Consider the following 16,685-nt stretch of genomic DNA (forward strand, 5'->3'; position numbering starts at 1 on the left):
TACTTTGTTTTTAAAGAAAAACCTCTGTATGCACTAGGCAAGAAAAACAATAAAAGAAAGTATCCTCTGTTTGGAACCCATGAGTACTGATGTCCTGTTGCATTCTGAAGAGTAGCACAAACCTTGTATGTTACTAGTTCTGAGATATAGGAACCTCAGACCTTAGTGTTGACACCCTGGGAAAAATACTTTCTTGTTTGGCAATACCAGAGCAGCTCTTAAACAGAAGGATTTTAATTGAGATGTAGTAATTTGATTCATTAACAAAGCATTAGCCACATAATGATCTTATCAATCAATACTAAATCCTATTCCAGAGGAGAAAAAAAACCTCCTCAAAAATAATGGGTATACAAGAGAATAAACAAAGGAGAACTACTCCACAGTAGTGGAGTAAAATACCTTATCTTCTGGCATAATTAGGTCATTCATAGGGGATGTTTTTCTTACAGAATGCCAAAAGTGTATTCTGTGTTTTCTTCTATGCCTGAAGCCCTGTCATTGTTCACTCTTCCAGTAATTTCTTCTTGTTGCCAACTCAAGAAAATACAAGAAATGGAGAAGTTTGTTATCAGTTTCATACTGAACTCTGTAAGATGAGGTTTTTGGAACTTCTTGAAATTACGGTTTTAAATTCTAAAAAACAGTGAAAACTCGAAGGGACTATACTGATAATTTATTAAATGTTTATGTAGTGGTCACTGCTCTGTTTGGACTGGAAACTGATGAAAGGAGTCATACAAAAATCAGGATTCCATTTATATTTAAACTTGCTTCCTACTATACCTCCTGCCTGGGTTCAGTTTTATTAGTCTGCACTTGCTACTGAGTCAAAGTGTGCGTGAGTGATCTGTTGAGTAGAAGAATGGGCAATCATGTCACATTTAAAGTTATGTAATACTAGACTATTCGTGTCACACCATCTAAATGTACTTTTTGTGTTTTCATATCACTCAGTAATGTAATGAATAGCCACAGGTGGGAGAAAGTGCTTAGAGAACTGCTTCTGGGTTCTGGTTCTCTAAATGCTTTTTGAGGCCTTGTACTGTAGAGGCAAATGTAGTCTGTCTTCTCTGGTGATGCTGCTGTTGAAGTCCCAATCTGTACTTCTGATCAGATCACAGCTGACCTAGTTAATCTGGAAAATGTATAGAAAGCATTAAAATTTCTTTGTTCAACTTTTTCTTTCAGACAGGTCTGTCTTTCTTTTTGAATAAAATTAATGAATTTTGGAGGAATTACCTGCTTCCCTGATGATAAAGCTGTACTTGGTGGCAGAGTAATTGCTTCTCTTGCTAGATTTTAGATATTCTTTTAAGGAATAATAAAAATTAAATCTTCATATGTTCAGTGCTCTTAATTCTGGGACAGCTAAGTCTGTTTTAGAGAGGGATTGCCAAGGTCTTTCTTTGTAAAGAAATTATGTAACATTTGCATTCTTGAAGCTTTTATCTAATGAAATCTCTTGTATAGATAGATTAAAAACATCTGAGAAATGTTTCTTAACTTTTAACTGGATCTCTGAACTTTTCATGTCACACAATCACTAGGTTAGAAGGTACTGGTGGAGGTCATCTAGCACAAGATCCTGATCCTTCTTGACATTTTTCCCCATGTAGCCCGGATACACTGCCATGGTTGTATTTATATCTGTGGTCAGGTTTCTTTGGTACTGGCTAACCACAGTGTTCCTGCCAGGTTTTGGTGTCTCTGCCGTGGTACTGCAGTATGCTGTGGTGACACTAACTTTCCAAGTGTTGTGTATGGAAGCCTTACCTTCTGGAAAGAGCAAATAATGGCTCAGCTTCATTTTTTATAGAAAGCACTGTAGGAAACTCTTCTTGTTTGAATGAGGATGTATTTTACTGAAATTCTAAAAATGTCAAAGGTATCTGTAGCAAAAATTTCAACTTTCAGACTTACTGTGTATCAGCCAGAACTGTTGATACATCCAGGAAATTTAAAAACACCAAGCATCTGTTCAGTTACTTGTGCTTATCATCATCAGTTATTTGTGAAACCTTAAAAATGTCTGTTTAAGTAAAGAGATTGCATGACTTGACTTTCACTCCATCCCCACTAGCTCTCTTTCCATTTTCCTGCAGTTAGCATCTGACTGTCAGCAATTTCTAATGTAGAGCAAATGTCAATCAAGTTTTGTATGTCACAAAATTGAACAGATGTTAAGTAACAGATTTCTTCCCTTACAGTGTGCTGTGGAAAGAAATAGAGGCAAATAATGTTGAGGTACTGATGGCATTATTCTTGGATGTTGTGCAGACTATTTTCTTGTGCTGAGAATGGAAGATTTCTTATTTATTTGCTGCTAATATTAGAGTATTTGCTAGTAAGATCAGCATACTACATATATATGAGATGAGTTCCTCTGTATGTGCTTGCTGATTCTGTATCTGCTTCTTGTTTCTAGCTTGTTTCTAAACTTTACAGATCAACAAAATAATTGTATTGCTTGCTCATGTGTGTAGATCTTTATGGATAAATACCTTGTTTAAAAGTGTGTATAGTAAATCAGAACTGCATTCACTGGCTGTGCTGGTTGTTGTGACTGAAGCAGTGAATGGTCCATTTTCCGCTCAGTCCTCACAAACTGCCCAACTCCTCATTGCTGAGTTCATTTGTCTTCCATCAGTCCCTGTGTCTTCCCTGTTTCTTTTGTATATGTGCTGTAACTTTGTGGGTGCTGTAAGTCTGCCCATAAGTGTTGTGGTCTTCTCTTTCCCCTAAAACTTCTGTCCCATCCCAGGAAAGCCTGTGGATCATTTCATAGTCAAGTGATGGTTGGGGACAGAAATGTTAAAATTGTAAAGTAAAGTAAAGTAAATTTGCACTTTTAAAGTAAATTTGCAAAATCAATTATCAGGATATATCAAGTAAAATTGAGTAGCATATCATAGGTTTAGTACAGTAAGAATATAAGTTAGTTGCACAAGTCATCTGCCTTTCCTCAAAAGCAAGTGAAGATAAAAATACTCTTAAAAGGGTAGTTTTATAAAGTTAATTTGAACATGCTGTGAATGACCTGTAACTTAACATAAAACTTAATCTGTCAGGAATTATGAAAAAAAAAAAAAAAAAAGTGCATGGGTCAGCCAGATAAATTACACGGTGCTGACCTTATTTTAAAAATTATTTAAGGAGATGACAGATCATTTTGGTCTCTGTGTAATAACTAAAATTCAGCTTTTGTGCTAACAATAGGAATACTAAGCCTTTCTTTATCCAGAGGTACTTAAAACAAGTTTGACATACTTAAAAAATAGGATGAAATAAATTCATAGAAATCTAAGCCAGGATTTTGTCATAGTTTTATTTTTGCCTCCAGACTTCTAATAAAGCACATCTTTCAAAGCATGAATTAGAAGCCTTGAGTTCACATTGCACTGTTTTGGAGGTGGGAGAGACTTGGACACTCCCATACATTTTTTTAAGTACAGAAAACCTACAACTTTTTTATTGCAAAACAGGTTTATAAGGAAGAGAAATGAAAAGACTGTTCTTCAAGCAACGCTTCAGCTTCCATCTTTTATACCTTTTAGGAAAAATAGTCTTAACATACTCTTAAGCCATTTAGGAAACTTTGTAGCTTGTCTTTTTTGGTAATTCCATTTTTTTTCAGGCTCCCAGAATGACATAAATTTATTACTTAGATGAGTAATAACATTCTTTTGAGGGGAAAGTGCTTCTGACTCCTGTAAAAGTAGCAGTAATGCTACTTATAAATAGTTAAAAATAGTTGCAGTTTTCCAATTTTTAGCAATGTTGTTAAAACAAAGATAAAAGTAGTACTAATTTTAAAAATACTAGTTTCACTACGTAGGACATGCCAAAGAATAGGCAAAATATAGTTCTCTCTCCTGGTTTAATACATCTCTATAGCTGGCCTTTAGAGAAATGAGATTTTTTTGTTTTAGCTGGCCAGCATCTTAAGCTATATTTATTTTTACCGTACTATTTAAGTACACTCTGAGGATTTAAAAAAATACAAAGGTAACTTCACTGTTTTTCCTAATTTCTTGTTCCTTTGTACTGACTTTTTTTTCTTATAGTAACAGAAGAAAAATCGTGAGGTTTTTTTTTTTTTTTTGTTTCTTGGTGTCAGTAGCTCTTGAAAAGGGGACATCTGGATTTCTAATCTTCCTCACAACTATTGAATTAGGAGGCAGTTCCAATTGGAAAGGCCACACAAAGGAGATAAAATGTCACATTAGTTCATATACAGAAATTACTCCATGTAGATTTTGCTTTGTTACCACTCCTTGTGGCACTGGTATGTGATTAAGCTGCTTCTGCAGTCTGCTGGCACTTTTGGCTCCTCCTCGTCATCCAAATCAGGGACTGCAGCCCAAGGAAATAAAGATTTAATGTACAGATCAAACCAAGAGGGAAGGGGAAAAGGACACAGCACATGGGTGAGCACTTCTTGAGCTATCTCTGGGATAGGTGGTCTGAGACCTTCTGCCTTCTTCAGATCAGAGTTTGGGAAATTCCAGGAAGAACACTTCTTTCTTTCTTTTTTACAAATGGATGAGTCTACCTGTATTATCAGGTAACTTGTCACTGATACAAGGTTGCAAACTTAGCTGTGAAGTAAGATGTCATTATATAGGCTTTACATTTGGGTTTATTACATAAGAAAATGCAAATCATATGGACAAGCCTTTAGAAATTATTAAAATATGTCTAACATCCTGTGATCTGAAAATGTGGGTGGAGTATTATTACTGTTTGTTAGAACAGTGGCCAGATAAGTGGTGATGAGCAGAGGGCTAGGTTTACTTGAAGTAGTAATTGTGTGTGAGGAACACAAAAACCAATGGTATGCTTGTACACTTTCTGCAGAGATCTAACCAGCTGTAGTGAGAAGATTTTCTAGCGCAAGACATAAAGCTTAAAGGAATATGTAGAATAGTAATCCACAGGAATGGGAGTGAAGCATGTGCAGATTGAAAAAGAAAAGAAAACCTGTCAGTAGGGAAGCTTCAATACACAGTCTGCTGGAAATAAAATAAAATAACCTTAGATTTCTTAAAAAGAAATCACTTGGAAAAAGAATTGGGGCAAAGTTAGTTTTATATACTAAAAGACTACAGTGTAGTAGTCCTCAAGCTTATTGAAAATGGATGAAGACCTCTCAATTTACAAGTGAGAGATTGTAAGTATTGTCAAGACTGACAGGATTGGTTTTGCCTGAGATTATCTTCCCAGTCACAGCCTGGAAGTCACATACTACTGGTAATGGTGACAGGATAGTCAATAGATTTATCAGTCTCTGCAGTAACAAAGCTCAGTTTTGGTGGGACATTGATGATGTTTGAATAGAGTTGCTTGAAGAAAATTACTGTATTTCCACCTATGTAACTCATGGATTACTTGTTTAAAAAGGGGAGAGGGGTCACTGGAAATTTGATCAAATGTTGCTTATTTCCATCTGCCCTTAATATAATGCATTTTATGTTAATGCTTACTTTCATCAATTAGTAATTACAAGCTTAATGAATGGTTTGATTCAAGCTGGTGAACATTCAGATGTGTAAAAAATTATATGCAGTTTAGGTTTGTAGCTTCAGAAGTGCAGTATCTTGGCCTTACTAAGAAATTACTCCAAATTTGAAGAGCTTTGAAATTTACAGAGGGATCTAATCACTGATTTGATCAGTCAGAAATTTCAAATGCATGCCTCAAACAGCAAGAATGAATGGAAACTTTTAGGGAAAGGCTTGAAAGTTTGACTGAAACTAGAAAGGTACAAAGGAAGCCAGGAACTAAATCAGAATTTAAAAGAAATGGGGATAAAATGCTATTTAGCAGAGTTAAACAGGTTATATTAGGGGTCAGATAGTATTAACAATTCTTGTTTTGGTTTAAGTATAAACTTAGCAGAAAGATACTGAAGTGAACTAGAAAATATTCGTGTAAGCATACAGATATTTATATCCATAAATACATATACAGTGCAGTCTCTGTAATGGTGGTCATGGCTGCTGGAAGTTGCATTTTCATTGAAGCCAGTACAGATTCTTGCTTTGCCCTCAGAAACTAGTTTCATTTCATTTAACTCTTGTAACTGGAAGCAGTAAAAGCATCAATTATCTATAATGTCATGTGTTTATGTATCCAGAAAGTGCATTCAAATGCCTAACATGATCTCTCTTTCTCCCTCTCCTGCTGTTCTAGGAATTGGCTCTCCGTAGCCAGCTTCCAACAATGGAACAAGACGGTGGATCTCAAAACCCCGTGTCATCTCCTGGAATGTCTCAGGAACTGAGAACAATGACTACAAATAGTTCTGATCCCTTTCTTAACAGGTTTGTAGGAATAGCTACTAGAGGAAAGAAATTTGATTTAAAATTCTGTTTGGTACATGTAATAGTTTATTTTGAACATCTGTCCGTGCCAAGAGCCACAGCTGTAAATGAATCTTTCCTTAAATGGCAAGTCTGGTAAAAGCTGAAGATTAAAAGCTGTCTCCTGTGGGAGGAAGTAGTCTGTTCAGACTTGTAGGAAGGTTTTTATTCAAAGTCATAACATGTTTGCCTCTGCATAATCTGTTGACTAACAGTCATTTCAAATTACTGACTCAATTTTTGAATAGCTCACTGTGAGATCAAATGAACTGTGAGGCACATTTAAGATTACAGCTTGAGGTTCATTTTAAGGTTTCTCCATTCACTGCTCCCTTCCACTTCAGGTATTTAGCAGTATTTTTACTATGCTAATGCTAGGTCTACAAATAGTGGCATGTTTCATTTTAAATGCTGTATTATTTTGAAGTGGGTATTTTCATTCAAGATTTAGAATCTTGCAATATAGACTAGTCTTTCATAAAACTTTTTCCTAAATCCCTCTGACTTGAAGTGTTTATTTTGTTGGAAATACTGTTCAAATTTCAGCTTTCAAATTCTTCCTACCAAACATTACAACTTCAGAGACATTGCTGCAGCTTGAGATAAGTGATATCTGTATTTTGGGTAATCCCTTTGGGAAGATTTATCTCTTACACAGACAATTATGATTAGAAAACTTGATGGTTTTTGGAGGGATTATCCTATATGGAATTCATCCTGTAGGGTGTTCTTGCATGAGCCTCGGCTGTGCTGGCTTTGTCCTACAAAATAAAAGAGACAAGACAATTTAAACCTGACTTGCTCTTGTATGAGAAGCCTCTGTAGATAGGTGATGGTATCAATGTGGTATAGTAACATTCTAGCTTGAACTGCTTTTCAAGGCTGTTGCCATCATACATCATACAAGTCCTCACATCTTCAAAACCTGTCTTCTGACCTGAAGGAAATGCATCTTTAGGTTTCAAATGGCCACAGCAGTGGACTGATGCAGTTTATCCGTTGTAAGTCTACACACATAAAAGAGAAAGTGATGGATCTTTGCCGTTAACTAGAAACAGAGGAAAAAGCTAGAAAGGGCAAATTTGCTTTCTGTAATTTTATGGCACTTACCTGCAAAGTGCAAAAAGATACTGCTTGCCTGATTGCATATATGTTGAGGGTTTTTTTTAATGTAGCCCTTATCCCATACAAAATATTGAAAATCTGTATTTGACTTGAGTTCAGTTTATCTTCGTTTACATTTTGGTCTGAAAATATGTCTCTTTCTAGGCTGATATATGTGTGGCACCACACTTAATTCTGTCATATGGGTGTGGGAAAGGGATTTTAAGAAAGGACATCTGTGAATATGCACTTCAAAAAGTGCAGAAAGCAGTCCAGTGGTTTTGACCTAAAGGTCTTGTTGATACTCCTTATGTTAAAGTTCAGACTTTGAGAAATGGTCCTTTCTGTCTTTGTTGGATGTGTATAAAGTTCCTAGTGAGACAGTACTAAATTTAGGCCCCAGAGTTATCTATTCAGAGTTTAGGTTGTTTAATATTTTCTGCTGCCTATATAATAGTAGCATTAAAAAATCTCAGAAAATCACTACATTGGAGCAATTTTAGATAATGCTCAGTAGTGGTTTAAAATGCATAATCAAATCCGCCTGCTATCTTCAGTACTTACTGTCATTATGGTATATTTGATTTTTTTTTTAATGGGATATTCATCAGTGCAGACTTCATTAGACTATTTCACCTTTTGATTTGCCACACTTGTTTATATATTTTTGTCGGTGAGATTTATTTTGGTAGTGATGGTAGTTCTCTGTTTAACTCCTAAATTGGTATTTCTTCTTTTGTATACACATATTTTAACAATGATTATTTGAAGAAGAATCCACTCTCTATTTTGGGTAATGCTGTTTAGTTGTATGTGGTAATTTTGGGTGATGTGACTACTAAATGAACAAATCCTTGTTGAAGAAAGAGGAAATTTGTATTAAGGAGTGATTTGAAGAGAAGTGCTGGACATTCCAAGTGTGAGACGAGCAGCCAAAAAGCCTTCTCCTCTGGAGTGATTTAGTTCAGCATAGTCTCAGTTCTGTTTTTAGTATTCTGTCCCATAAAGTAAACCAGATTTTTGTTCACAGAAGTTCTAAATTGTTTAAGTTCAATTACTAGGATTGTATCAAATGTGTGGTGATTCTGTTCTTAAATCAGTCTAAAAAAAGAGAAATATTTTTTATTTATCTATAAAGAAATGTTAGGTTCCTTTCTTGTATGGCAAAGGTGTCTTCATGGAATCAAATATATATATTTATATACATGGCTGAAGGCATTCTACTGGCATCTGATATTTAATAGCTGTTCACAGTTTTTTTGTTTCTTCATACTTGACAAAAAGCCATATACTATATACTTCACAAGGACATCATGAGGAGGATTACTATGTCTTCAAATGATAATTTGAACAGTAAATCAAGTTGATGTTCATTGAGGATGCCAGATGGAAAATCAGTAAGGATTCTCAGTGAATCTCAGAATACATAAGCTAAAGAAATACAGATTTTGAAAATATTTTGTGAAGACTGAATATTAGAGGATGCAGGGGGGAGGGAGGTGATGGTGGCCTTCAACAGCTGCTTATGCAGGCTGCAGCTCCTGCCAGCAAAGCTGCTCCAGCATGGGCTCCTCCCACCATGAGGCCACAGGTGCTGTCAGCCTGCTCCAGCACAGGCTTCCCATGGGGTCACAGCCTCCTTCAGGCATCCTGCTGCTCTGGCATGGATCCTCCAGGGCCTGCAGGTGGATCTCTGCTCCCCCTGGCATCTCCACAGGCTGCAGGGGCACAGCTGCCTCACCATGGGCTGTGCACCATGGGCTGCAGGGGAATCTCTGCTCTGGTGCCTGGAGCACCTCCTGCCCCTCCTTCTGCACTGACCTTGGGGTCTGCAGGGCTGTTCCTCTCACATATTCTCACTCCTCTCTCCCATCTGCTGTTCAGCATTTTTCCCCTCTTAAATACGTTATGACAAAGGTACCACCATTGTCACTGATGGGCTCAGTTTTGGGCAGCAGGACCACTTTGGAGACAGCTGGAAACAGCTGGCTGACATGGGATCATCTCCTGCTGTGTCACACAGTGATCCCTGCAGATCCCTGCTACCAAAACTGTGCTATCTAATCTCAGCACAGTGGCCTACTTCCCCTCCCCTTCCCACATTTTCCACTGTGGCTCTCTTGGTTGTGCTTTCTGCGCTGGCAGGAGATGGCAGTAAGAAAGTGAAGGCATGTAAGGCCCCATGCCATCAGTTTGGTTAACTGTTCTGTCAGCAAGATCATTCTGAGCAGGGTTTGTTTATAGGATGGCTTCTGTACCAGGGTTTGATTTATATTTGGGTGCTCTCTTGCCTTGACATGTGTGACTGAACAAGCAGTAATGCAGCAGCGGGAAGCAATTGAAGAATTGCTAAAGGAGTTCCAACTATTTATAACAGCAGTGACCTAAAAATACACTTCAGTGGTTGATTAAACATGGGAACATTAGTTAGAAGTATTTTTTTTATCCTTATGGGAGCATAAAAGGGTGCACCATAATTATTATTATTTTTATAATCATTATGGATTATCTGATATGCTTCGAAAGGTTTTAGCTGTGGGTGGGTGTGAAAAGAATAAAATTATGCACAACACAAGTAGGCCATTTTTTAAAGCTGCTTAGGTATGTTCTCATCAAGTTAAATTGAATCTAAATAATATGGTTTTAATTGGAAAAGGTCTGCATAACATAAAACCCAGGTGTCTCATGCAAACAAATGCTTAAGCTTTTTATTAGAATAGGAGATTTCTCATGGTAGCAATGTTTTCAAAGCCCATAAATTAGTTCAAAACAAGCATCTATTTTATTTTTTTAAGTGCTCTACCCTCATTTTTTTTCCTCCTTATCTTCTGTTACAGTGGAACATATCACTCCAGAGATGAAAGCACAGATAGTGGACTTAGCATGAGCAGTTACAGTGTACCCAGAACCCCAGATGACTTCCTGAACAGTGTTGATGAGATGGATACAGGTCTGGTTTGTGTACATTTTTAATGCATGTTTTCCAAATACACTTGTTTCCATTTGCAGTGAAAACAAGCAATTCTGAAAAGCTCTGATACTTTTTGTGTTATTTTCTACCTTTTCCTACTTCCCCTGTTTCTCTGATAGAAACATTAGATTTATGAAAAAATATATTTGTAATCAAGTGTATTGGGAGGATGGGGAAATTGCTTGTAAGTGTGTCACTCCTGTTTTTATAAGGAATTTAAGTGTGTTTGCTTTTTGAAGGAATGTTGTTCAGAGCTAAGAATAGTACCTCATCCAGAGCTGTTAATATTACTCCAAAACTATATGTGACTCAGTATTGTCTTTTTTCTTCAAGTGTAAAAATTAAATTGTGCTAAATGACATCAAAGATCTGTAAGATTTGGGTCAGTAGGTGAAAGTTGGAAACAAAGGCATGTTCTTTGTGCTTCTGCATGCAGTCAAGTTATCTTTGGGGTTTGTGATGGATTTCTGTGGGTTACACTGCTTGTATGATGCAAGAGGTACATGAGTAACCTTTAACCAGTTGTCCTGATAAATTGTAGGTTTGGTACTTCCAGTATACTTAATATCCATCTTTGTGTTATAACTAGGTGACAGTATCAGCCAAAGTAACATACCATCCCATCAGAACCGTTTCCCAGACTACCTTGAAGCCATTCCAGGGACAAATGTGGACCTTGGGACACTGGAAGGAGATGGAATGAATATAGAAGGAGAAGAACTGATGCCAAGTCTGCAAGAGGCTTTGAGCTCTGACATCCTTAATGACATGGAATCTGTCTTGGCAGCCACCAAGCTAGATAAAGAGAGTTTTCTTACTTGGTTATAGGGGCCTCAGGGAGACTGAATTCTAAATCTGTGAAGGATCTAAGGAGATTAGGACATCTGTATCTGAAGTTCAGAACAAGCAAGTGTGGTGCACTTTGGCTTGTGTTCAGAAAAAGTACATGAACAAATACTCAACAAATTTGTTTGGGTTTGCTCTTCCTTGTCCATCGCTGCTGTTGTATATTGCTGACTTTTTTTCACAGTTGACTCTGAAGAACAGACATCTTCTTGATCTTTTTCTATTGCTGTTGCAACTACTGTTGGAGGGGGGTGGGGAGGGATGATGAACCTATTTTGGATGACGAATGCCATTCCTTTTGTCCTAGTGTGCGCTTGCGTATCATTTTATCTAAGTACTCAGATTTGAGAGTTAATTTCTGCATGTCACTGCTTGTAGTTTGCTCAGCTAGTTATCTCCTGCTGCCTGTGGCAAGTGGTAAAACATGACATACTGGGGTGACAAGCCAAAAATGATGTATCTGGTCAAAAGAAGTCAATACTGATTTGGAGATACGACGTAAAGGAGGGCTGAAGACTGTTTGGCATTAAGTGTTCCTTCTAGTAGCTCTTGCATTAGCCACAAAGTGCTCTTGTTTGTATTTTATGTTATAGTAAATCATGAGTCATTTTACATAGAAACATATATGAACTTTGATTGTTGCCACATACTCTAGCCTAACTTCCATTTTTCAAAAATACTTTGATTATTTTTGTTAGTTGGTTTAACTGTAGCTGTAGGATGGGAAGTAATTATAGGTGTTCTGGGTTGTTTTTTTAATAGTGAAATCTAAGGGTTTTTTCTGATTTCACACAGTCTTATTTAAATCTAAATTGTCTGCTTTTTTTTATACTTAAACCATGCCTATTGTAGCCTGATAAGCTAGTGAGTACATAAACCAGTATGTTTTGCCTGTAACTTTTTTATTTTTTTAAAGGCTAGCTTTGAATGTAATCATTAGATTTCATGACCAGTGGCTTATTTTTCATGTGTATTTGCAAGACTTTGAATTAGAATCTGATTACAGCAATGTAAAAGTTAAAATCCTTTGTCATGTGTACAAATTTGAAATGCATCTTAAAGTAGCAGAACCATTTTAAAATTACATCTAATCTCTCTTCTGGTTTTCAGTTTTGATCTCAGTGAGTTCAGATTTTAAAATTCTTAATGGGAAAAAAAAAAAATCTATGAAAAGTTTCTCTTAGGTTGTCATGGACAATAATTCTGAACTATTAATATCACAGTGTGTTGCAATGAAAAGGCTAGAACACCAAAAAACTTCTCAATAAAAATTTCTAAGTGTAATAGTTATCAAGTTCTGTTTGGTGAAAAATAAGCCCTGGACACTATATGTAGAAGAATGTAAAGATACGTGTTAGATGGTGACATGAGCAGGTAATGAAGTGTATATTAGTAGTAGAGCATAGCATGGGGTAGAGGTGAATATGAATCATTTTTATTTTAACAGGAAAAGATGTATCACTAAGTTGTCTGCAGGAGTTGACACAAGTTTCCAAAGAGTATTTTTAAATGAACAAAATGAGCGTGAATCAAACTTTCAATATAAGCTATGAATTTTTGTGGGGTTTTTGGGTTTTTTCTGATGAAAAATAGTGTCACCAGTTAACACCTCTATAATTAAGGGCTTATCACCATTCTCAACAGTGAGCCTTTATTTTCAAGGGTGTATAACATGACTATAAAGATACTGTAAGTGTGAAACTTAGTTTTGGAAAAAAACTCTCAGTTAGCAGGGACTTCTCCTGAGGAGAGATTTTTTGGGGTTTATTGTTTTGCATTTTTTTTCAAGACACTGATTATTTTTTAAGCTAGGAACAAATCAGCAAAACAAACAAAAACCCCCATGATATTACTATTGCCATTTGGATTTTTTTTATGCTTCAGAAATAATTCTGGTTTAGGATGATGTAAAGAATGAAAACTCTTAATCAAATCCTATTTTTAAAACGGAAGCAGCAGAGGCAGAGATTTGAAATTTGCCACTATAAATGTACATTTACTACTTTACATAAATGTATTAGTGTTTGAAAAACACAAAATTTTATGGCTTGTTATGGGATACAGGCAAGTTTTAAAATAATAATTTTTAAAAACACATTCACAATGATATATATTCTGCTACACCAATAATTCAGTGATTAATAGGCCACTTATATTGTGCAATGACACAGTAGCTCCTAAAGCAGTGTTATTGTGTCCAAGATAGGGATTTTAGTAGCATTTTTTAAATTTCATTATGAATTCCTCTCTCTCCCTCCCTTCAGGAAAAGACACTAAGTTTTCTTAACTTGAACAATCTGACAAAAAACCACAACAGCAAGGAAATTCAGAGTTGATTTTATTTCAGCTGTCTTCCGCAGTTGTATCCAGATATCATAGCACATAGAGAATCACAGAATAAGCTGAGTTGGAAGGGACCCATCAGGATCATCAAGTCCAACTCCTGGCCCTGCCCAGGACACTTCAAGCTTCACACAGTGTGCCTGAGAGTGTTGTCCAAACACTTCTAGAACTCTGTCAGGCTGGTGCTGTGACCACTCCCTGGGGAGCCTGTTCCAGTGCCCAACCACCCTCTGGGTGAAGAGCCTTTTCCTGATATCCAGCCTAAACCTCCCCTGACTCAGCCTCAGGCCATTTCCTTGAGTCCTGTCACTTGTCTTGAAAGTGAAGAGATCTTACCTGCCCCTCCTCTTCCTCTCATGAGGAAGCTGTAGAACTGCAGTGAGGTCTCCACTTGTTTCCTCCAGGCTGAACAGACCAAGTGACCTCAGCCATGAGGATTGGCTTCCCCTCGAGGCCCTTCACACCTTCATTGCCCTCCTTTGGACACTCTCCAGAAGTTTAATATCCCTCTCATATGGTGGCACCCAGAACTGCCCCCAGCACTGGTGGTGAGGCTGCCCCAGAGCAGAGCAGAGCAGGACAATCCCCTCCCTTGCCCAGCTGGCCATGCTGTGCCTGATGCCCCCCAGGACAGGGTTGGCCCTCCTGGCTGCCAGGGCACTGCTGGCTCACGTTCAACTTGGCACAGACCAGGACCCCCAGATCCCTCTCTGCAGCACTGCTCGGCAGCATCTCATTCCCCAGTCCATGCACAGAACCAGATTTGATGCACTGAGGGCAAACTCCTGACGTGCTGTACCTCACTACAACAGAAATGAGTACAGAACAAATTCTCTTTCCTTGCTTTTGTGTGTTTGTCACAGCTTTAATATTTGAATGTTTTATTCTCATTGTAGAAACACTAAATAGCTTATACTGTATTTGGGTAGCATGGCTTAGGGTAGATACTGACAAACTGGGAATCCTTGAACAGCTCTAACATTAATTATGTTTTGTGATACTTATTTTAATTACGACATTTCCATTCTCTCACCTGTTAGGAAATATACCAGAGGGATGCTGTACTGTTGGCAATCAATATGAATTCGGATTTTTTTTTTTTTTAAATTCTGCAAATGCATTGTTTGATGAAGTGGTTAAAATTGTTTGAAATGCAAAAGTGTTTTGGGTAGTATTTTATACTGATGTATATATTGAAACAGAAATCATTGTAATAATTGTAATAGCTGTTAGTTTTAAATACACTATATGCAGACAGATGGGGCTGTACAGAACTGTACTGTTAACACCCGGGTAGTGCTGCTGCTTGGGAGCAGGTTGCAGTGTCAGTGAAGCATACGGATCAAATATTGTACCATTCAGTGTTGGCGCTCACCAATGCAAAAGGAGAAGAGATGGTTTCAACATGATTAACACTACATGGTAAATTAGTACTACAGTGACCTTTTCACTTACAAGCATGTTTTTTATACAAATTAGCAGGTGTGCTTGTATAAAACAATTTGTGTTCTGTATCATGGAAAAAGTACTCTCAACATTTAGAATCACAGAATCATGTTGTATGTTAGAGAATTATGTCCAAAATTATATATATTACTTAACAATGTTATTTTTAGATATGAGCATGACTGTAAGCTAGGTACTTAAATACATTCTGTTACATTATTTTTCTTTATGTAATACTTTTTCAGTTGTTTTATTTGGTATAAATATATACTTTGTGCTTAAACATCTTTGTTCGTTTTTAACATTCAATAGTATGTTAAGACATGATTTCCTTCAGTAAGATAGTTGCATTGAATTGTTGGAATGCCTATTGTAGTGCGTCTGTTCTTGTCCCCCTTGTCATTGCTTTTGTAGTTGTAAACTCCAGTTCTGCAAATATGGTGTGCAAGCTCACCTGAGAGACAAATGAGTTCCACTGGCTTCAGTAAAGGCTTAACATTAAAGTGTACATGTCTGTGTGCTTGCAGGAATGAAGAGACAGTGACTCTGGTGAGCGTCATGCAGCTTGTGTAAAACAATACTTTTAATTGCAAATGGCACTATAGTGAGACCTGGTAACAGAACATCTGGGTATCTACTAGAAGAAAGCATCCACTTTTTGCAGATAATGCTTGCCATGTTCGGATGGCAGATACATTTTTGGCTAACTTTTAAGTTTATGCATTAATTTGTGGCAGACTATCAATAAAGACACACTATTTTTATTTCCAAGTTTTGACTTATGAATTATGAAATACGTAATGACATACCTTGAAAATGCCTGAAGATTTCAGTTTGAAATATCTTGCCAGGTTTCATTAATTTTGACCTTCTGTATAAGAGTCTGAAAGATGGGGGTTTTTTAAATGTAGTGCAATTTGGAAAGGCCTAATTCATACACTGTTTGCATTTTAGCAGTTCCAGAGTTGTTACTGTTCAGCACCAAATGCCCCAGCCCTGTGGAATTCAGCAAATTTGTGTGTTTTCTTGGCTAAGGGTACAAGCCTTGATGGATTTATCAGTTTGTCTTGTACTTATGAGTTCATAGCCAGCTTTAGTCACCCAGATCCTTTTAAATTTAAATGTAACATCACACCTTCCACCTGGGAGTAGGCAGCCAGTGCCAGGGAATGATAAAGTACCAATTTTGTTTGCTGATATCACTCTCATTTATAAGGTGGTGACATATTGCAGTAGTTGAAGTGTGAGTGACCTTCTGAGGCAGCCCTAAATAGATTGTATTACTGCAAAACAGGATATTTGGTCCAGGTATTACAGGCTCACTTTGCAATTCTCTTTGAAATATTTTCAACACTTGGTTAAAAATAAAAAGTATTTGTTACAGTAAGCCAGAAATAATACGCTTCCAAGGAAGCAAGTGCCAGTTATCAGCCAAAGAAAGCATTTTTCATAGTGGATCACCTATAAAATAATTATTTGAGATCAGGCTGTGATCTGTATAGCACCTCCTGTGTTGGAGGTTCATTCAGAGATAAACCAAGGCCACTGATTTTATTTACAGTATCAGCATCCAGAGTTCATATGTCCCTCCTGAAGAGTAAAGGTGTGCT

General features: G+C 37.0%; 1 protein-coding gene across 8 annotated transcripts in view; it reads left to right on the plus strand.

The window, feature by feature from the left end:
* The window catches only part of YAP1 (Yes1 associated transcriptional regulator), an 89,352-nt gene extending 73,506 nt beyond the window's left edge, over positions 1-15,846 (plus strand). For all 8 annotated transcript variants that reach the window (XM_050970026.1, XM_050970031.1, XM_050970034.1 and 5 more), the window contains 3 exons: positions 6,196-6,326; positions 10,307-10,419; positions 11,030-15,846. In XM_050970026.1, coding sequence (XP_050825983.1) covers positions 6,196-6,326; positions 10,307-10,419; positions 11,030-11,268 — 483 coding nt within the window. In that variant the 3' untranslated portion in view covers positions 11,269-15,846. The remainder of the gene's footprint in view (positions 1-6,195; positions 6,327-10,306; positions 10,420-11,029) is intronic.
* Positions 15,847-16,685: the final 839 nt, after the last annotated feature.

Source organism: Serinus canaria, chromosome 1 (genome assembly GCF_022539315.1).
Source record: "Serinus canaria isolate serCan28SL12 chromosome 1, serCan2020, whole genome shotgun sequence".
NCBI classification, from domain to species: domain Eukaryota; kingdom Metazoa; phylum Chordata; class Aves; order Passeriformes; family Fringillidae; genus Serinus; species Serinus canaria.